Source organism: Saccopteryx bilineata, chromosome 1 (assembly GCF_036850765.1).
Source record: "Saccopteryx bilineata isolate mSacBil1 chromosome 1, mSacBil1_pri_phased_curated, whole genome shotgun sequence".
NCBI classification, from domain to species: domain Eukaryota; kingdom Metazoa; phylum Chordata; class Mammalia; order Chiroptera; family Emballonuridae; genus Saccopteryx; species Saccopteryx bilineata.
This window is the reverse complement of record NC_089490.1, coordinates 388160609-388179349: the sequence shown is the minus strand read 5'-3', so window position 1 is coordinate 388179349 and position 18741 is coordinate 388160609. Positions and strand designations below refer to the sequence as shown.

Here is an 18741-nt window from a genome sequence, read left to right as displayed (position 1 = left end):
GGGGAGCAAATTGCCTTATATTAACAGTGTTTGCTATAAAGTTGCCAATGACTTTCATGACACTAAATCCAGGACACTTTTAAGTCCTTTCCTGCTTGGCTTCTCAGCAGAGTTTGACACTATCGGCCATTCTGTCCTTCCTACCTCCCACACTGCTCTTTGTCTCCCTTGCAGGATCAAGCTCATCTCTGAACCGCTAACTCTTCAACAACTCTTGCTTGCCTGGGGCTGGGCGGGTTGCCCTCCACACTCCTGGCCTATCTGACCACCTCTGCACAGGTGACTTAAGCAGTGACATCTCCAAACCTCCCTTCCAAGCTCCAAACCGACATATCTAACTGCCTAGTTCACTTCACCACTTGGATAGCTTGATGTCACTCCAACTCAGCAAGTCCAAAACCCAAACCGGGATCTTTCCCTTAACCCAGTCCCCCTTCTGGCAAGTGCCATTTCTCAGAAAAGGCACCATTCCTGACCTGTGGGGAGAGGGGCATTGCAGGGGTTGTTCATGACACTCCTCTCTCCCTTCCTGAGACCGACTAGTCTATTCCCAAGTCAAGTCTCTTCCATCTCGGAAACAGTTCACAAACAACTTCACGTGTCTCCCTAGGGCTCCCACCCTAGCCCCAGCCTGTACCATCATCAACTTAGAGAATGACCACAGCCCTCTAACTAGAGGTAGGCATTCACTCTTACCCATGCCCCCACCCGCCGTCAGTTCTCCATTCCGTGGATAGTCACCCTTTCAAAATGTAAGTAAAATTTCCCATTGTCCTTAAACTAAAGAACAAAAGTTCTAATTTGGGCTACTGGGCCCTATATGACCAAGACTCCATCACTTCCTCCAGGCTCTTGTGTCGGTTGCACTCCAGGCACACTGACCTTCTTCCTGATGCTCAGACATGCCGTGCTCTCTCCTGCCACATGGCCTTTGCACATGCTATTTCATCCAAATGGATGCCCCTCACCAATCTCCACCTGGTGGGTGTTCCCTTTCTTCAGTCACAGCTCAACTATCAGGAAGCCTTCACTGACCTCTGGCCACAATGGTTTTCTTGGTTGTTCACTTTTCTGCTAGCCATTCTCTCCTTTACCTTTCAGAGTCATAATTTTCTATTTATTTATCTTATTCTTTGTTTCATCCCCTCTTCCCCTCAATAAACTCTATGAGGGCAGAAATGACATCTAGTCAGGCCCACCATTGTACCCCAGGGCCAGCCAAGCACCTGGCGCAAAGGAGACCATCCAGAAGTGTTTATTTCATGCATCGTGAATGATCTGCCTACCCCCTAGCCTTTCTCTACTATCCCCCATCCCCCATCTCTAATTTTTTTTTATTTATTCATTTTAGAGAGGAGAGGGAGAGACAGAGAGAGAGAAGGGGGGGAAGAGCAGGGGGCAGCACCTACATTTAAACCACCAGTTTTCCTTACCTGAACCCCTACCCCAGCCTCCCATTTAGAATCCAAATTCTCCAAGTCACACCTTGCTTGAAACGCTTCCGTGGCTGCCCCTGGCTCCCAGGAGGAACAGTGCGCTGACCCTGGCTTATGAGACACAGCATGATCGGGCCCCTGCCTCCTCCCTCCTGCCTCCTGCCACTCTGCTCTCAGGCTCAGTGCTGTCACCACACGGGACTTCTCGGTATTCCTCTCTCTCAGCTCCTCTGTCTGCACAGAGCATTTTTCCTTCTTCCTTCTACAACTGCCACTCACTCTTCAAGTCTCAGGCTAACTAAAGGAAATCTTGCCCAAACCCCACATGCAGGCCAACAATAATAATAGCTAATGCTCTCTGCGTACTTACTACGGCACAAGCACGACTCTAAGAACTTTACAGTATTGACTCATTTAATCTTCACCATCAGCTATGATTATCCTATTATAAAACAGGTGCAGAGAAGTTAAATGATGCGTCCAAGGCCACATTAGATAGTAAATAGTAAAGCTGGATGACATTAAGAACTTGGGCTCCATGCCCCAAATTCCCTAACATTGTGAACACTGCCGTCTTCCGCTGTTCCCAGCATGTTCTGTATTCCCCCTTTAGTAGCAATTATCACAGGTGCACGTACTTGTTCAATGCCTGCCTGTCCCCACCAGACTGTCCACTCCCTAAAGGCATGAACCATACCTGTCTTATTGAAGGCTTTACCTCCAGCACCTAGCCCTGCCCCTGACATTACTGCTTTCTTAGATGATTGTCATGCTTTGCATGCCCACAGACCCCCGGCTCCAAGTCACCAGCTCCAGAGGAGGCCATGAGCAAAGCCTTCATAAATGCCACTGAATGGCCCACCAGACACACACAAGGAGTGTTCACGGGGAAATCACCCCACCACAAATTCTCCTGACTACTGCCAGATGAGCTCCTCAGCATGGCCCTCAGCCGCCAAGGGCTGCAGCCACTTAGTTAGGGCAAAGGGACAGCAAGATTCATCATCAACCAGTCCTGGAATGATGGCAGAAAAGCTCTTGAGCCAGACTAGGCCAGCAGAATGGCTCCCCCTGCTGGTTTCCTTTTATATTGGTCAGAACCCTGTCACAGGGCACTGCCCAGGGGCCACTCACCAGCCAGGAGAAGAAGCCAGCTGATTTGTCCTGGGTGGAGATCTGCCCCTCATAGGGGCCAAAGATGTGGCCTTTGGGGATAACGTCATTTATGCATCGTACGTCATTCTCCCCATTGGCATCCTTGACCACCTCCATGCCCTGTGGGATGGTGAGGGCGGCCCGGTCTGGGATGCCCACGGGCACTGGCGTGTCAGACACAAACACCGGGGGACCATGGTTGGGGCATTCATCCACAAAGTACTCCTGGCAGGACTCGCAGACTGGAGGGATAAAAAGAGGAGAAACTCAGTTGTTGGGGGGAGGTAAGACCCCTATAGAGGAGGCTAAGGAGCTTGATAGGAAGCCCACCCCGAGGACAGCATCTAGCAGTAGAAGCACAGAATGGCGCTCCGGAACTGCAGCCCTGTTCTTACCCTCACTGTGGGCTCGAGGACATGCCTGCCAACACTAAGGAAGCCAGCAGATCCCTTTGTTTCAAGTTTGAAAAAGTAGGAGAAAGAGCATGCTCTGGAGTCAGTTGGGCCTGGGTGTGAATTGCAACTATGCATCTGTGGGTTTGTGGGATCTGAGGCAGAGTTCTTAACCCTCACCAAGCCTTAGTCTCCTCACCTGGAAAATGGGACCAACAATAGCCACCTCAATGGCTAATGGGGAGAATCAATTGGACATGGACCTGTATCTGGTACATTAAATAGATGAGGGCCTATCAGTGTTATCCCTGCAAGTTCCCTGAGCGAGATGAGGTCCGGAGTTGGGGGTGAAGGGAGGAACAGCCTAGGAAATAGCTCCAAGCTCCACTTACACCAGAAGTCCACTTGCTGGAAACTTTTGGGCATGATGAGGTCACGCTTCCCCTTCAGTTTCTTGGGCTCCACTTCCATGGCTGAGGGGTCTGGTCTCCTAGAGCTGGCCAGGACAGGGACCATTAAAGAAAGCAAAGAAGGCCATCAGAGAGGGAGAAGCTGGTAGGCAGAGAAGCTAAGAACCTGACCGACAGGCCACAGGTGCGAGACAGGTGGAGAAGCCCCAGCCAGCCTGCCTGGTGAGCGCAGGGGTAGTGGAAAGGGAGGAGTCCTGAGACCTGGGCCCAGGCCTTCTTAGGCCACTGCTTGGGTGTTCTTTTTTTTAAAGCCTGTGCTCACCTCTAGTCCCAAGAGCTGCCTGGAGCAGCATGAGGAGGGTGGGCAGGGAATGGGAACTGTCCGCAGGGCCTCCCAGCAACCTTACCAACCCAGCCCAGCGGCTTCCCCTTCTACCTCTCCTGTCCCCAGACGGGGGCCTCACCAGGGCTGGCCATACTCCTGGTCGCGGAGAGGTGAGCAGACCTCTGTCTTCACCACCGTCACCATGTCCCCCACGGCTGCCTTGGTCTGCGCCAAGCACTCCTTCATGTTCTCAGTCATTCTGTTCTGGGGACGGGAAGGCGGGACCAGCACAGGAAAAGGATCAAAGAGACAGGGGAAGAAGGGTGAGTGGCGGAGAGGGCAATCGGGGGTCCCGTGGAGTCTGGTTACCCTCCCTGCCATCCCCAGAGGAAGCACTTGAGAACACAGACAACAAAAACAGCTGTAGCCTGGCCAAGAGGAAATGCCATTTCTATCCCGGGCTGGTCCTGGGGATGACTGGAGCCACCAGCCCCATGGGGTCAGGGACCAGGGGCAGCTCAGGCCAGGAGACAGCCTGGACCCCAAAACCAAAGGGCAAAGGGTACGAGGAACCGGCAGGAGCCTCCGCACAAAAGTCTGCGGTGTGGAGCAGGGGAGGGATCCACTCAAGTCCATCTGGGGCTAAGGGGAGCGGGCTGATGAAATGGGCCCTCAGCGCCTCCTTGCGAAGCCCCTAGCCCAGGGGCTGCCAGGGAATGCCGCCAGGCCCGCTTCGCCAGCTCGGAGCAGGTACAGGCGGGGCCTGGGGGTCCTGGTGTGGGCTGGTCCTGACTCCAAGCCCCACCCCGCTCTCTCCAGGGGAATCTCCCCAGTCGCCGCTTACCGCCCTCCTCCACCACCGCGCCGGGCTTCAGCCCCTCCCTCGGCGCCCCAGGGTCCGCATGCCAAGCCCGGGCACACTCTTCAGGCCAGGGCAGCGCGCAGCTCGGGCTGGACCGCGCTGGCCCCGGGACTGGGCGAGCAGCGTGTGTGACTCACTACCCCGGGCCCCGCTGGCCACACCCCTGCTCCTCGGCTAATCAGCCCCCTGCTCCCCACCGGGGCCCCAAAGCCGGCGGCGGCAGGGAGGGGTGTGGGGAAACAGGACGGCCTGCCCCCTCCTCCGAGCCGGCGGGGACAGGGGGCGCGCGGAGGGGAGCGGGGGCTGCCCCGCTCCAGCCCCGGCGCCCGCGGGGCGTCCCGTCCGCGTGTAGGGCGGGGAAAGTGTGAGATGCCGCGGTCCGGCCGGGGCGGCGCACGGGCCGGGCGCAGGGGCAGCGCGGGGGCCGGGGAGGGCGCGGGCTGGCTCTGTCCCTCTCACCAACCTTCCCGGCGGGGCGCTCCCGGCCCGGCCCGGCCCGGCCCTGCCCAGCACCCGCCCCCCGCCCGCGAGGCCCGGCATTCCTTGCGGGGGCATGTGGCTTCTTGCCGGCCCCGGGGGCATGCAGTTGGCTGGCGGCCGCGAGGGGGGCGCGCGGGGAGCGGGAGGAAGCGAGCGCCCGGAGGCCGGCGGGAGGGGGCCCCTGGGAGGAATTCCAGCCCCTCCCGCGGGCTCGGCCCCCGCGCGGGCCGGGGCGCCGGGCGGGCGTCTGGTGCGGGTGATAGCGCGGGGGAGGCTGGGCCCCGTGGCCCGGCGGGTGGTGGAGCAGGTCTGCGAAACGCGCCAGCAGCCCACCGCGCGCCCTCCCGGCCTCCACCGCCTACCCGCTCTGCCTGCAGAGCAGCCTGCTACGTCACCGGAGCTGCCACTGCCACCCAACTCGCCGGCCGCGCACCGCCCGCCCGCCACCTTCCCACCTGCGCGGCCTAGGGTGGGGGCCGGGCGCCTGCAGCTCTCCTGCCTCCCGCCAGCGGCTCCACGTTTGGTGCTTGGCCGACCTCATAGCCCATGGATGGACCCCAACCACCCGTGAAAGGGCAGGGGTTGGGGGTCACCCAGCCAAGAACCTGGGGCCCGAAGGTGTCAAGGGATTTGTCCAAGGACAAGAAGTCCATTCCTCGTGAATTCTGGATTAGAGCCTGGGGCCCTCGCTGAGTAAATTGGAAACAGAAGCCCCAAACTCAAGCGTGAGCTTTCAGGTCCGGTCTTCCTCTGTGCCCTGCCCTCCGCCCAGTCCTACAGACGGATCACCCCCATCACCCTGGGCTGGGCTCAGGCCTCAACCCATATGCCCAGCTGATAGGGTATCAATAAATACTATATATATATATTGATATATGACTGCTAGTGCACCATAAGTAACTTACTTCCTAGATTGTCTTTAGCACCCCCACCCAGGAACGCAGAACTACTGAAGCTGGATGCTCCCATACCCCTGAGGAGATGACTGACCCCAAGAGGTAACAAAGCCCACGATTAGATCAGAATGCCATGGAGAAGAAATTATGATCCCAGGAACGAGCCATCCTGCTTGATGATTCTTACAATGCTGGAAACCAACTATCCTGCTTTAGGACTAAGTGCATGCCCCCAACTGTACTAACCTCACCTGAAAAAGTATATAATCAGCCCTCGCAACTGAGATTGTAAGGCAGGCTTTGGACTAAGATATGCCCCCTGTCTTCTCAAGTTGCTGAGCAATCTTGATTACAGACGCCTGTTTCCGTATCAGACCCAGTCTCTGCTTTTGCGGCAGCGGGTGACCTGAACCCCGGACCGGTTGAAGTCCAGTAACATAGCTGCGAGGTGGGGACGAGAGCCAGTGGATTTGGAAGGGATCACTGAACACGCCTGCCCTGAGGAACCCTCTCACTTGGGTGGCAGCATTCACACACAATCATTCTGAGGCAGTTCTGTCTAATGGTTAGGAACTTGGGCTTCAGAGCAGCACCGAAGGCCTGTGTTCAACTCCCACCGATCAGCTATGTGCCCCTGGGCAGGTGCTACAACATATGAATGCCCCCGTTCTTATGTTGATTCCCTAATTCCCAATGTGCCTGTATTTGGAGCAAGGGTCTGCCAGGAAGTAATAGATTAAATGTGAAGTCATACGGGTGGGGCCCTGATCCAACAGGGCTGGTGCCCTTATAATATGAGAGGGAGACCAGAACTTGCTCTCTCTACCAGGTGAGGACAGTTGAGAGGCAACAAACAGTCTGCAAGCCAAGAAGAGAGGCTTCACCAGGAATGGAATCAGCGCCTTTCCCTCGGACTTCCCAGGTTCCAGAACTGTGAGCAATATCTAGTGTAAGCCACCCGGTCTGTGGCATTTTGTTACGGCAGCTGAGCTAAGACAGCAGGTTATACCTAACCATTGTGCTCCAATTTCTTCATCTGGAAACTGTGGCAAATACTAGATTCTATCACCAACATTGCTGTATTAGACCGAGAGGAGTTTGAAGGGAGTGAGGCACAGTTTGTGCGATCCCACTGAAGAAAGCAGATCAGGATGGTGGGCATGAGGGACATCCTAAGGGAGGAGGGGAATTGAATTCTCTCCACTGGGTTGGATTTGTTATTTTTCAAAGTCAATCATCTGCACACTGGCACTATTATTAGAAACAGACTGTTTGGGACCATTTTGCATTGCGCTCCCCTGCTCTGGCCCTTTTTCCCCCCTCTGCCAGCCACACCTGAATGCCATGCTCCACTCGGCCATGGGGCCTGTGAACTTGCTGTGTGCTCCACCTGCACACACCTGGGAACTCCTACCCCATCCTTCAGCTTACTGTTCCCCCTCCGTAATACCCTCTCCAGCCCCAGCGTCCTTTCCTCGTAGCACTTGCCACACTCACAATGGTCTTTGGGCCCTGGCCAGTTGGCTCAGCGGTAGAGCATCAGCCCAGCATGTGGAATTCCTGGGTTCAATTCCCAGCCAGGGCACACAGGAGAAGTGCCCATCTGCTTCTCCACCCTTCCCACTCTCCTTTCTCTCTATCTCTCTTCCCCTCCCGCAGCCAAGGCTCCATTGGAGTAAAGTTGGCCTGGGTGCTGAGGTCTCTGCCTCAAGTGCTAGAATGGATCCAGCCACAACAGAGCGATACCCCAGATGGGCAGAGCATCGCCCCCTGGTGGGCATGCCAGGTGGATCACGGTGGGGTGCATGCAGGAGTCTGAACTTCAGAAAAATACAAAAAAAAAAAAAAACAAGGGCCTTTCATTAGCCTGATTATTTGATTAACATGTTTCCTGTCATGGATTACAAACTCCCCGAGGACAGGGTGCAGGCCCTTTTGCTCACTCTTGAATTGCTAGCACCTGTAACAGTGTTGGGCACCAGGGCAGAACTAACTGAAGGCAAGCAAGGTGCTACTTGAAGGAGGCACCCATTCTCAGGGTGGTGCACTTGCAAGAACACACCCGAGTGTGGGTGCCTTCTTAAATTTTGCACCCTAAGTGCCCTGCTTGACTTACCCTGGTCTCAGCCTTTCCTAGCACATAGCATATTCTCAAGAAATATTTGCCAAAGGGATGAATGACCAAATGACCCATGCCATAATTCACTACTGCCGCCCTCTAATATATATATATATATGTATATGTATATGTGTATGTATATGTATGTGTGTATGTGTATGTATATGTATGTGTGTATGTGTGTGTGTGTCTATATATGTGTGTGTGTGTGTGTGTGTGTGTGTGTGTGTGTGTGTGTGTGTCTTGCTGGCCCCATTGCAAATTTCAACTCTAAAAGAGACCTTAGAAGGTGAGACAGGGTGGAAGGTACTGTTCTGAATCCTCTTGCTAGGATGCTCTTTCAGTGATCTCTGCCAGGTGAGGTGGGTGATGCTGGCATTAAGAGGCAGTGAGGAGCAGTGATGAGATTACCATGAGGCCTGGAGCCTGAATGTGGTAATAAGTTGTCAAGTATAAGCTGTGTGACCATGGGCACATCACTTAAACTCTCTAGGCCATAGTGTCTTCCTGGAAAAATGGAAATAAATGATCATATTTGCCAGGTTATCCTCATGAGGAATAAATGAGATAAACGTGGGGGCGAGGCCTTGGAAAGAGCCAAGTGCTCTGGGTTTGCAAGGAACATTAACATTCAACTGGCCGCCCGGAGACCAGGAGGTGAGCAGGAAGAGGAGAGGAGATGGGATGGAGGGAGAAGAGACTACAAAGAAGGGAAGGGAAAGAGAAAAGTGGGTGATGGCGAGAAAACAAAAGATAGAGGGAGAAGAAGGAGAAAAGAGAAAAGTGGAGAGAAAAAAATAGGTGGGAAGGGAAAGGAAGCCTCAGAGACAGAGGGAAAAAGGTATGCAGACATTTTTCTAAGTCTTAAATGGCCCCGGGGAAAACCATCCCCTTCTAAGGAAAGCGTTCATTTATATCCAAAGTAGAGAGGTCCACAGGCCACGCCACTACCTTCCACGTCTTATTTTTCCTTTCCAGCCCACCTTCATCACATAAAAGATCTGTGATGATTTACAATACAAACACAGACTCGACAGGACACTTGAACAGTGAGAGACTTCATGGAGAGTGATACGAATTATACCAAGGATCTGTTTTAAGATGGTTAGTGACCTATCTTTCCAGTCAGTCTGAGCCTCCTAGTAGCTAAAGCAAAAGGGAAACATGATGGGTTACGGAGCACTCATTTGACACCTACTTATTGACTGTCTGTCTGCACATTTCTTGGAGACAGTTCTTGGAGGAGTCAGTTGCCTGGAGAACCAGGAACAAGCCTCAGGTGTGTGACCACATGACCGATGTGCACTGCAACTCCTTTCTGTGTCCCTAAGGAAGGCCGCGGGAGCAGGGAGGGAGAAGCGGCACGTGGCAGCATCAAGCGAAGCTCCATTTGGGATGAGAGAGAATCCAAACTTGTGTTTTTCATGGAGACCATCTCAGCGGGCTCTGGAGGGCTGAGCAGGTGACGCTGCAGCAACCTTGTCTGTAGACTGCTGTGGCCCTGCGGGCCCAGTGAGGGCCCTGGGGGAGGGCTAGGCAGGCCTCAGGGAGGACTCCACGCTGCTGGCAATGCTCCCTCTCGGCCGGCTCCTCTGAGTCTGCACACGCAGAGATTAGGCATGTTGCAAACCCAGCAATGAGATGCAAACCAAGAGGAGGGGGCAGAATGTGGCTCAGGAGCCTGCAGCTCTGTTTTCACCCTCGGCAGCGTGCCAGGGTCCTGGAATGCCCAGCAGCCAGTGTGGCCAGAGGACTGGGAGTCTGTACCCACTTGGTTTCCCTAGAGGCTGGCAACATGAGAAGCTGCCAGGTCTGCTCTGGTGCCACCACAGCATCCTCTGTTGTCCCCTCTGGTAACAAAGGAATAGGAGATTAGGGGGCTGGCCCAAGTCACACACTGACCTGGGCTGGGTACCCTCAGCCCCCGGTCTCCGCCCTGGCTGCGCCATAGACTTTTTATGTGACCCAGAGCAAGGTCTTGCCTGGAAAGTATAAGGTTCAACATGGTTCTTAACAGTAAATCGTGAGGATAATGGGACAGGGCATGGGGTTAATTACTACGGGGAGTTGCTGAGTGGAGAGAAAAAATTATATGACTTGAACTCATACACGAGATAGTTTGCAAGTATATGTAGATACTGTTGTGATGAACAAAAGATAATTAAAAAGTGTTATTGAATTCAGGGAAGCTCTATGTCACTGTGTGCTTTGTTAATCAACTGATACCAGCATGGCCAACGCACAAGCTGTGTCACCCTGAGAAAATTAATTAACCACTCCTGCACGGTTAATTGGTTTCTCCATCTGTCCAATGGGACTGATATAAGAACCTATCACATAGGGTTGTTTTACGTAGCATAATGCCTGGCATATAATATAATATAAAGTCATAAAAATTCTTATTATCGTTCATCTATTATTTTAAAAGTATAACAGATGTCAGGTGGAACATTGGTGAAAATGAAAAAAAGGCCTTCAAAGCAGTATTTTAATACCCTTACTAAGAGAAACATTTTATACTTTAAAGATGCTTGTCCCAATAGAAAAAATGAAAAAGAACATGGAAAAGCAATTTGCAAAAGAAGAAAGACAAATAGCCAATATGCTTTATGGGAAACCACACAACTTTACTATTCAAATATAAATTAAAACAAATAAATATCATTATTCCTCCACTAAGTTGGCAAAGTTTAAAAATATGTATTCAGAGTTGGCAAGAGTGTGGGGAAATGCCCTACATGCCGGACTCACTGGAATATAAACTGGTCTAACCTTCTGGAGGGCAGTTTGGCATAACATTGAAATGAGCAAAAGCTTCGAAGGAGCAATCCCCAATCTAGAAATTTATCCTAAGGACCTAATTAAGTTGTGTGTAAAGATTTACCCACAAGGCTGTCCTCCTCTACAATGCTATTTTTAGTAGCAAGAAACAGGAAACAATGCAAACCTCAAAAATAAGAGAAGAGTTCATATATAGCATACAACGAAATACTAGACAGCAATTCACAATGCTTTGGAAGAATATTTATTGCTGTGGAAACACATGCTCCACATACTGTAAAATAAAAATAAAAGTTATTATTAAGTGAACAAAGATAACTCAAAAAGGCCACATACTCTATGTTTCCAACTATATGACATTCTGGAAAAGACAAAACAATGGAGACAGTAAAAAGATACCAGGGGTTAGGGGTTGGGAGGGATGAATAGGAGGAAAGAAGAAGGTTTTCAGAGCCCTGAAAATACTCTGTATGACACTCTAATGGTGGGTACATATGATTATACATTTTTTTCCAAAGCCGTAGAATGTATAACACCAAGACTGAACCTTAATGAACCAAACTATGGCCTCTGGGTGATTATGATGTGTCATATAGTACAGGTTCATCACTTGTACAAACTGGACCGCTCTGGGGTTGGATGTATGTGGCTGGGGAGTTGTGTGAGGACAGAGGTTACGTGGAAACTCACCTTACTAGCTTCTTAATTTTGCCGTGAACTTAAAACTGCTCTAAACAATGAAGTCTATTTTTTGATAATGAAAAAGTACCTGCACAGCCATAAGGATTTGCATGCAGAGGTCTGGGAGGATGCATTCTGAGGTACTGATCTCTAGTGGTTAGTTGGGGGAGGGGTAGTATTAAAGAGAGAGTTTCTGTTTCCTTTTTTTTGTTGTTGTTATAAGTAAAAAAAATGTTGTGTAAAAATTCTTTAAAAAACTTTATACTCATTTAGTTTAGAAACCTCTAGAGAAGCTATCTGAGTTTCTTCCATCATTACTCACTTGTCATTAGATGCTGAGACCACACCAATGGGCCAGGAGGAAGGAGGAACCCAAAATAGAGACTGAATCCCGGGCACATAAGTGGCACAGGATGCATATTTGATGAATGAACGAATCAGTCAAGCGACTGGTCAGTCAGAGCCCTGGTAGTTCTACCATGAAGCACTTCTGTTTTCTGTTTTCTTCATGATTTCCATTTTGAGAGACTTCCTCTGCTAAACACTGCGTGCATTGTGTACTAATTCATTCATTCCCCTAGTGTTTCCTACATACACAGATTATATGTTAACCAGGGTCAACACATGGGTTAGCTGCTACCATTCTAAGCAGAAACGAAGAAATACGGCATATACATTCACTTGTCCTGCTGATTAATATTAATTAATACGGTACTGTACAATATTCATTAAGCTTCTTTATGTCTTAAAACTAGGTCGGCAGAGAGTAGTACTATGCAGAAATGAGATCGCACAACCTACAACTGTATGCTCGCCTCGGTAGCACACGTGCTAGAGTGCGGATGAGTCATGATGCTGAGAAGAGAAACAAGACCCCAAAGAGTACACACTATGCACTTCAGTTTATATAAAGTTACAAAAGTAGACAGAACGAGGGTGTCAGAAGTAGAAGTGTTAATGGTTACCCTTGGGAATAACTAGGAAGGGACAGAAAGAGGGTTCTAGGGTGCTGGTCATGCTCCCCTGGGCGTGTTAAGTTTGTGAAATACATATATGAGCCGCGGTTCTATGTTATGTGCATTGTTCTATATCAGCGGTAGTTAACCTGGTCCCTACCGCCGACTAGTGGGCGTTCCAGCTTTCATGGTGGGCGGTAGCGGAGCAGCCAAAGTATAAATAAAAAGATAGTATTTAACTATAGTAAGTTGTTTTATAAAGATTTATTCTGCCAAACTTAGCGAAAATCCGACATAAAGTACTTGGTAAGTAATTATTATTATATGCTTTAACTTGCTGTAACTCTGCTTTATAAATTTTATAAAGTAAAGTTACTTCCCTACTTCATAAGTCACCATCACTGCGGAACCGGTGGGTGGTTAGAGAATTTTACTACTGACAGAGATACAAAAGTGGGCGGTAGGTATGAAAAGGTTGACTACCCCTGTATATGGACATACAGATTAATAAAAACAAAAAATATATACCAGCTGGGGCCTAAGGCAAAGAACTCCCCTGGGCGGCCTCTGAACCTGTGCAGCTTTGACTCTGTCTGGGGGAATGGTGGCAGAAAGGACTTCAGGCCTCAGAGCAAGTCCCGAAGGTGCTTTTGGTCCCTCTGGCAGAACCTTTTAGAGAGAAAAGGTTGACTCCATCACTGGTAAGACTTTAATAAGAAGAGGTTGGGAGAAGCTGTGTAAAAGTCTGAGTCAAGTGGAGAAGCTAGTGAAGGGGGCACCTTTTTTAGGGGTTTGCTCGTCACTGAGGACACTGAGGGTGGCTTGCCTGGATCCCAGGTCCCCTTCCATCTCCACTACCAGAGCTGGACACTGTTCAGGTGTCACACCAAGTCCCACAGAACCTGCGGAGATTCAGGGGAAGCTGAGCCTCCCTCACTTCCAGGGGAGGGAGGGGTCAGGTTCACCTAAGCCAATCATGGCAATACCATGCCCTCCCCGATTATTCGATCTTGAACCTGGCCTTTAACTAGTCACCTTGTCATCTCCTCAGATGACACCTGACCTACTTAGGTCCATCAAAGCACGGAAAGAACTTTTATTTCATGATTCAACGAGAAAACACGCAGCCTTTGTTGCAAATGGCAGCCGTGTCCTGCAGAGGACCTTGGCAGGAAACACCTTTAGGATGAAGCCGGGACAGCAGAGCCCAGGGAAGGTGCGGGGTAATAAGAAATACATTCGGTCTTTGTCCCCAGTTCCTGGCACAGAGCTCCTAAAAACCCTGGAATTTCCCAAGTAATGGGCATGTCTTTTGTTATTCATCAGGACCCCTTTCCTATCACACCTGAGTTTATGCTAATGATGTGACTTAGGGTAGGGCCCCTGGGTACTCTCAGGATGGGACTCTCACCAGAAAAACAGTGATTAGAGTTAGATCATTCAGCCCCACTCAGCAGCCTCCTAGGAGAGGAGGGGGCCTGGAGATTGAGCTCTACAAAAAAATCACTTATTGAGTTATAATTGACATAAAAACATATTAGTTTCAGGTGTACAACATAATGATTTAATGTTTGTATATATTGCAAAATGATTCCCACAAAAGTCTAATTAACCTCTGTCACCATACAGAGTGACAGAATTTTTTTTCTTGTGATGAGAACTTTTAAGATCTAGTCTCTTAGCAAATTTCAAATATGCAATCCAGTATTATTAACTCTGGTGTCCATACTGCAAGATTGCGTGCTCTACAGACCTTATCTACTTTATAACTGGAAGTTTATACCTTTTGTTTCCCTTCACTCACTTCGCCTACCCCCAACCCCCACCCTTCCCCCAACCCCTGCAATCAACAATCTATTCTCTGTATTTATAAAGTTTATATATATATATACACACACACACACACACACACACACACACACACACACATATAAGTGAGATCATATGGTGTTTGTCTTTCTCTGACTTATTTCACTTAGCAAATGCCCTCAAGGTCCATCTATGTGGTTGAAAATGGCAGGATTTCCTCCTCTTTCTTCTTCTTCTTTTTATTTTTTTATTTTATGGCTGAATAATATTACATTGTATATACATAAAATCACATTTTCTTTATCCAGTCATCCATCAACGAACACTTAGGTTGCTTCCAAGTCTTGGCTATGGTAAATAATGCTGCAATGAACATGGGGGTGCATGTTTCTTTTCGAGTTAGTTTTTGTTTTCTTTGGATAAATACACAGAAATGAAACTCCTGGATCATATTGTAGCTTTATTTTTTTTTTTTTTTTGAGGAAACTCCACACAAAACAGTATCCTCACCAACATGTGATTTCTTGTCTTTTTGAGAATAGCTATTTTAACAGGTGTGGGGTGATATCTGGTTGTGGTTTTGATTTGCATTTCCCTGATGACTAGTGATGTTGGGCACCGTTTGGGTTCGCGCTGGCTGTCTGTATGTCTTCCCATTTTTAAATCAGATTGATTGGTGGCGTTGTTGTTTGTTTGTTTGTTTTGCTATTGAGTTGTATGAGTTCCTTATATATACATATTTTGGATATTAACCCCTTATCAGTTATATGACTCGCAATATTTTCTCCCATTCTGAAGGATGTGTCAAAAATTCTTGAACACCAAGCTTCACGGGGCTTCCTGGTTGGTGAAAACATCGAGGCGCTGGGAGGGTGGCACCCTGGGCGGGGGCATGGAAGCTCCATGGCCCTCCACCTAGCCCTATGCCTCTCTTCCATCTGCCTATTTCTAGTGTATTCTTTATAATAAACCAGTAATAGAAAGCCAGGCACTTGTCTGAGATCTGTGAGTCATTCTAGCAAATTACAGACCTTGTGGAGGGGTTGCAGAAACCCAGTTTCTTCAGGAAGCACAGGCAGCCGGGGACCTGTGACTGGGGTCTGAAGCGAGGACAGCCGTGTGGCACTCAGCCCTCCGCCTGCAGGCTCTGTGCTAACTCAGGGTCGTTTTAGAATTGAGTTGAATTATTAGACACCCAGTTGGTGTCAGAGTATCGAGAATTGGTTGGTATTAGAAAACATTTCAGAGACGGGGCCTTTGACATGGTTAAGGTGTTGAATAAAGTGTCCTACTTTTGAACTTCCTGTTACACCTCTTTGTCACTCAAGCCCCTCTAGGACAGGGTTTCTATTACATGCAGCCACAGCTGTCCTCGGTGGTACCCTGTCCTGCCAAGGTGCAGTCCTCACCTCCCTGCGGGTCCACTCCTGCCGGGTCCAGAACTCTGGCTGTGCCTCTGTAAAGGGTCCCCTTGATGGTGTCGCCGAAAAGGGGCAAATCGGGTGGGACCACGGCATCTCACCCCCAGCCTCGTGCATCCCCTAAGCCCAAGACTTGACCAGAAGCTATGACCTGAGCACTCTCTCTAGTGCATTGCTGGGGGAAGCGCAAACCACTACCTCTATGGGAGCAATAATTTAGCACTGGGAAAACTTTCAAAAACTCACTAACCTTCGATCCTGCAAATTTCACTTCTAGAAATTTCTCTGAGACACGTGTGTAAGAGTATTCATTGTAGTGCTGTCCGAAATAGCGAGGGACTGGGAACAACCAATGTTTAAATTCACGATAGCATATCCTCACGTGACAGGGCGCTGTTTCAGAGAAGAAAGCAATGAATAAACTCCAGCCCTTCGTCCAAGGGCACCACCTGGTCTCGGCCACCCCTCTCTCTGGCCTGAAGGACTGCAGGGGCCTGACTGTCCCCCTGTGTCCACTGGGCCCCTCCTATCCGTTCTCCACCCTGCAGTCGGGATGAACATGTTACAACCTAAGTCAGATCACAGAGGCCCTGCTCAAAACCCTCCAGCGTCCTATCTCACACAGAGCAAAGAGCAAAGCTCTTCAGGGGCGTGCCAGCCAGCCAGTCTGCCCGTTCCTCCTGGGACCTCATCTCATACCCTCCCCCAGCCACGCCCGCCACAGACACAGGCTGCCCTGCCGTGCTCAGCCTGAAACGGCACATTCCCGTCTTGGCACTTTGCACTGGCTGTTCCCTATGCTCTTCCCTCAGACTGTCACAGGGTTCACCCCCTCACTCCCTTCAGGCCTTCACTCAATGCCACATACTCTGGCTGCCCAGGTAAAACTGTGCCTCCCTTACAGTTTCTACCTCTCCTTCTTTGCTTTGTTTTTCTCCGGGGCACTACTTGCCAACAAACTGACGTTGTGCTCCTTTATTTTATTTGCTGTCTGTCTCCCCAACTAGAACACAGAACAGACTCCGGGAAGGCAGAGAGGTTCATTGGCTTTGTTCATTCCTCCATCCTCTGCCGTGAGAACAGTGCCTGGTGCGGAGTGAGCGTGCCATATACATTTGTTGAATGGATCGTGTAATTGGTGGTGAAAACAAACCTGCGGGAGAGAGCAGTATGTGTAATTTGAGAGACAGCAGAAAAACGGTGGTTGAGAGCATGGATCCTGGGGCCGGGCCGCCTAGCTTCAACTCCCAACTGCATCGCTTACTGCTGTGTGATGTCGGGGAGTTCCCTAACGACTCTGTGCCCGGGGGAATAGTCACAGCACCTACCTGATAAGGATTAAGTGAGTTAACATGTGTACTAAGAATGGTGACAAACACAAAGTGAGCTATATAAATGTGTTATGTAAAATAAACATGCCCCATTTTAATAAAATTTAAAGGACACATATACACGTATGCTCGTATGTGCATTATAGCTCTAGGCTGTGGCAGCTGCCGCTCCTGGGGCTGAGGGTAAAGGAAGAGACGGACTTACTTCTCACTGAATTTTATATCAGCTACATGCATTTCTGATTTAAGAAATCGATTAGTAATGCTTAGGAGTTACTCATTATTGAGGCTGGGTGATAGGTATGAAGTAGAAGTTCATTATACTCTTCTACCTTTTTTGCATAATAAAAAGTTTAAAAAAATACAGATTAGTATGAATAGTTTACAAAGAAGAAGGCTGCCCTACCCCCTGCCTCCAGCAGGCCAGCAAGTGGAGCAGGGAAAGGGAGAAGGCCTCTGCTGGTGGAGGAAGGGTGGGCAGAGGGGCTCCTCCCAACCCCCTGCCATTGCCTGGACGAGGACCCTGCAGTATAAGAAATTCCCCGACGCCAACCAAGGTCCCAAGTACCAAGCTGAGCGCAGCCAAGTAAGGCTCGGGGAGAAGGAGGCGCATGCCTGCGGAGGGCAGGGTCAGGCTGCAGGCAGTGCAGGGGCTCTGGGCTGAGGATACCAGGGGCTCGGGAGGCACACTTGCAGATGACAAAGTGGGTGGGAAGGTCAGGAGCGAAAGGCGCCTGGATGTGGAGAATCACTAAGAATGCTAGAAACCATCCTGCACCGATGCCAGGACACAGAACAGCCTCTGGCTTCCTCAGCGCTCACTCCATGATGCCGACGTGGAAGGTGGAGAATTAAAGCAGTCTTTCCCCAAGGCACGCCTGTGGCTCTTAAGGGACAGGGCTGGGTACAGTGTGCTCTCCCATTTTCCTGCCTCTAACAGGGTAGAGCAGGAAGGATGCACCCAGACCGCCTGTCCCAAGCCCCTCCTTTCTAGGTGAGGAAACTGAGGCCCAGAGGGAAAGTGCCTTGCTAAGAGCTCCCAGAGGCCGGCAGTGAGAGACACACACCCACTGCCATCCAGTCCGTGCCGGGCAGCCCCTCACCCAGCCCTCTGTTCTGCGCTCCCTTGCACCTACGCTCCTCCTGACCCCTTTAGTGAGATAAAACCCTAGCAGGGGTGTTTTGGCCACAAGGAAAGAGGTCCCACCGCCCACACCAGGATACCAGAGGGGAAGGCCTGCAGAGAGAGCGGCTGCAGCCCCGGCCCCCGCCTTCCCTTCCCCAGCCTCCTTCTCTCCATCCTGCCCCCGCCATGCTCACTGTCCACTCGCCCGGCTCGCCCAGAATCTCAGAAGTCACCTAAACCCTTGCTTCTCGGGGTGCGGTCCACAGGCCAGCAGCGTTGGCATCACGTGGAGCACGGCAGAGAAGCAGAGTCTGGAAATTCACTCCAGACCTCCTTCCACAGAGCCTGTCCTGGACACTGTCCTCGAAGAACCCAGCTGCCGGTGAGGAGGGGGTGCTGGGGGCACCTCGCTGGCCTCGGTCCACTCTGGCTGTTCCCCCAAAAAAGAGATGCCCAGGTGATCTGTACACACAGTCGAGTTTGAGGAGCACTGGTCCAAATTGCAAGATGTGAAGCCACGGTGTATATAGCCACCAAGCCTGCATGAGTACCTCTAACAGG

The 18741-nt window shown here is 50.4% G+C and overlaps 1 protein-coding gene across 5 annotated transcripts in view; it reads right to left on the bottom strand.

Annotated features, from left to right (window-relative positions):
* The window catches only part of PRDM11 (PR/SET domain 11), an 81745-nt gene that overhangs the window by 43352 nt on the left and 19652 nt on the right, over nucleotides 1-18741 (bottom strand). For 3 of the 5 annotated variants that reach the window (XM_066251341.1, XM_066251344.1, XM_066251345.1), the window contains exons 2-4: nucleotides 3858-3982; nucleotides 3376-3479; nucleotides 2571-2833 (exon numbers count right to left, since the gene is read on the bottom strand). In XM_066251341.1, coding sequence (XP_066107438.1) covers nucleotides 2571-2833; nucleotides 3376-3479; nucleotides 3858-3976 — 486 coding nt within the window. In that variant the 5' untranslated portion in view covers nucleotides 3977-3982. Of the gene's footprint in view, nucleotides 1-2570; nucleotides 2834-3375; nucleotides 3480-3857; nucleotides 3983-4562; nucleotides 5012-18741 lie in introns of those variants that run through there. The other 2 variants (XM_066251342.1, XM_066251343.1) reach the window with 2 other exon arrangements.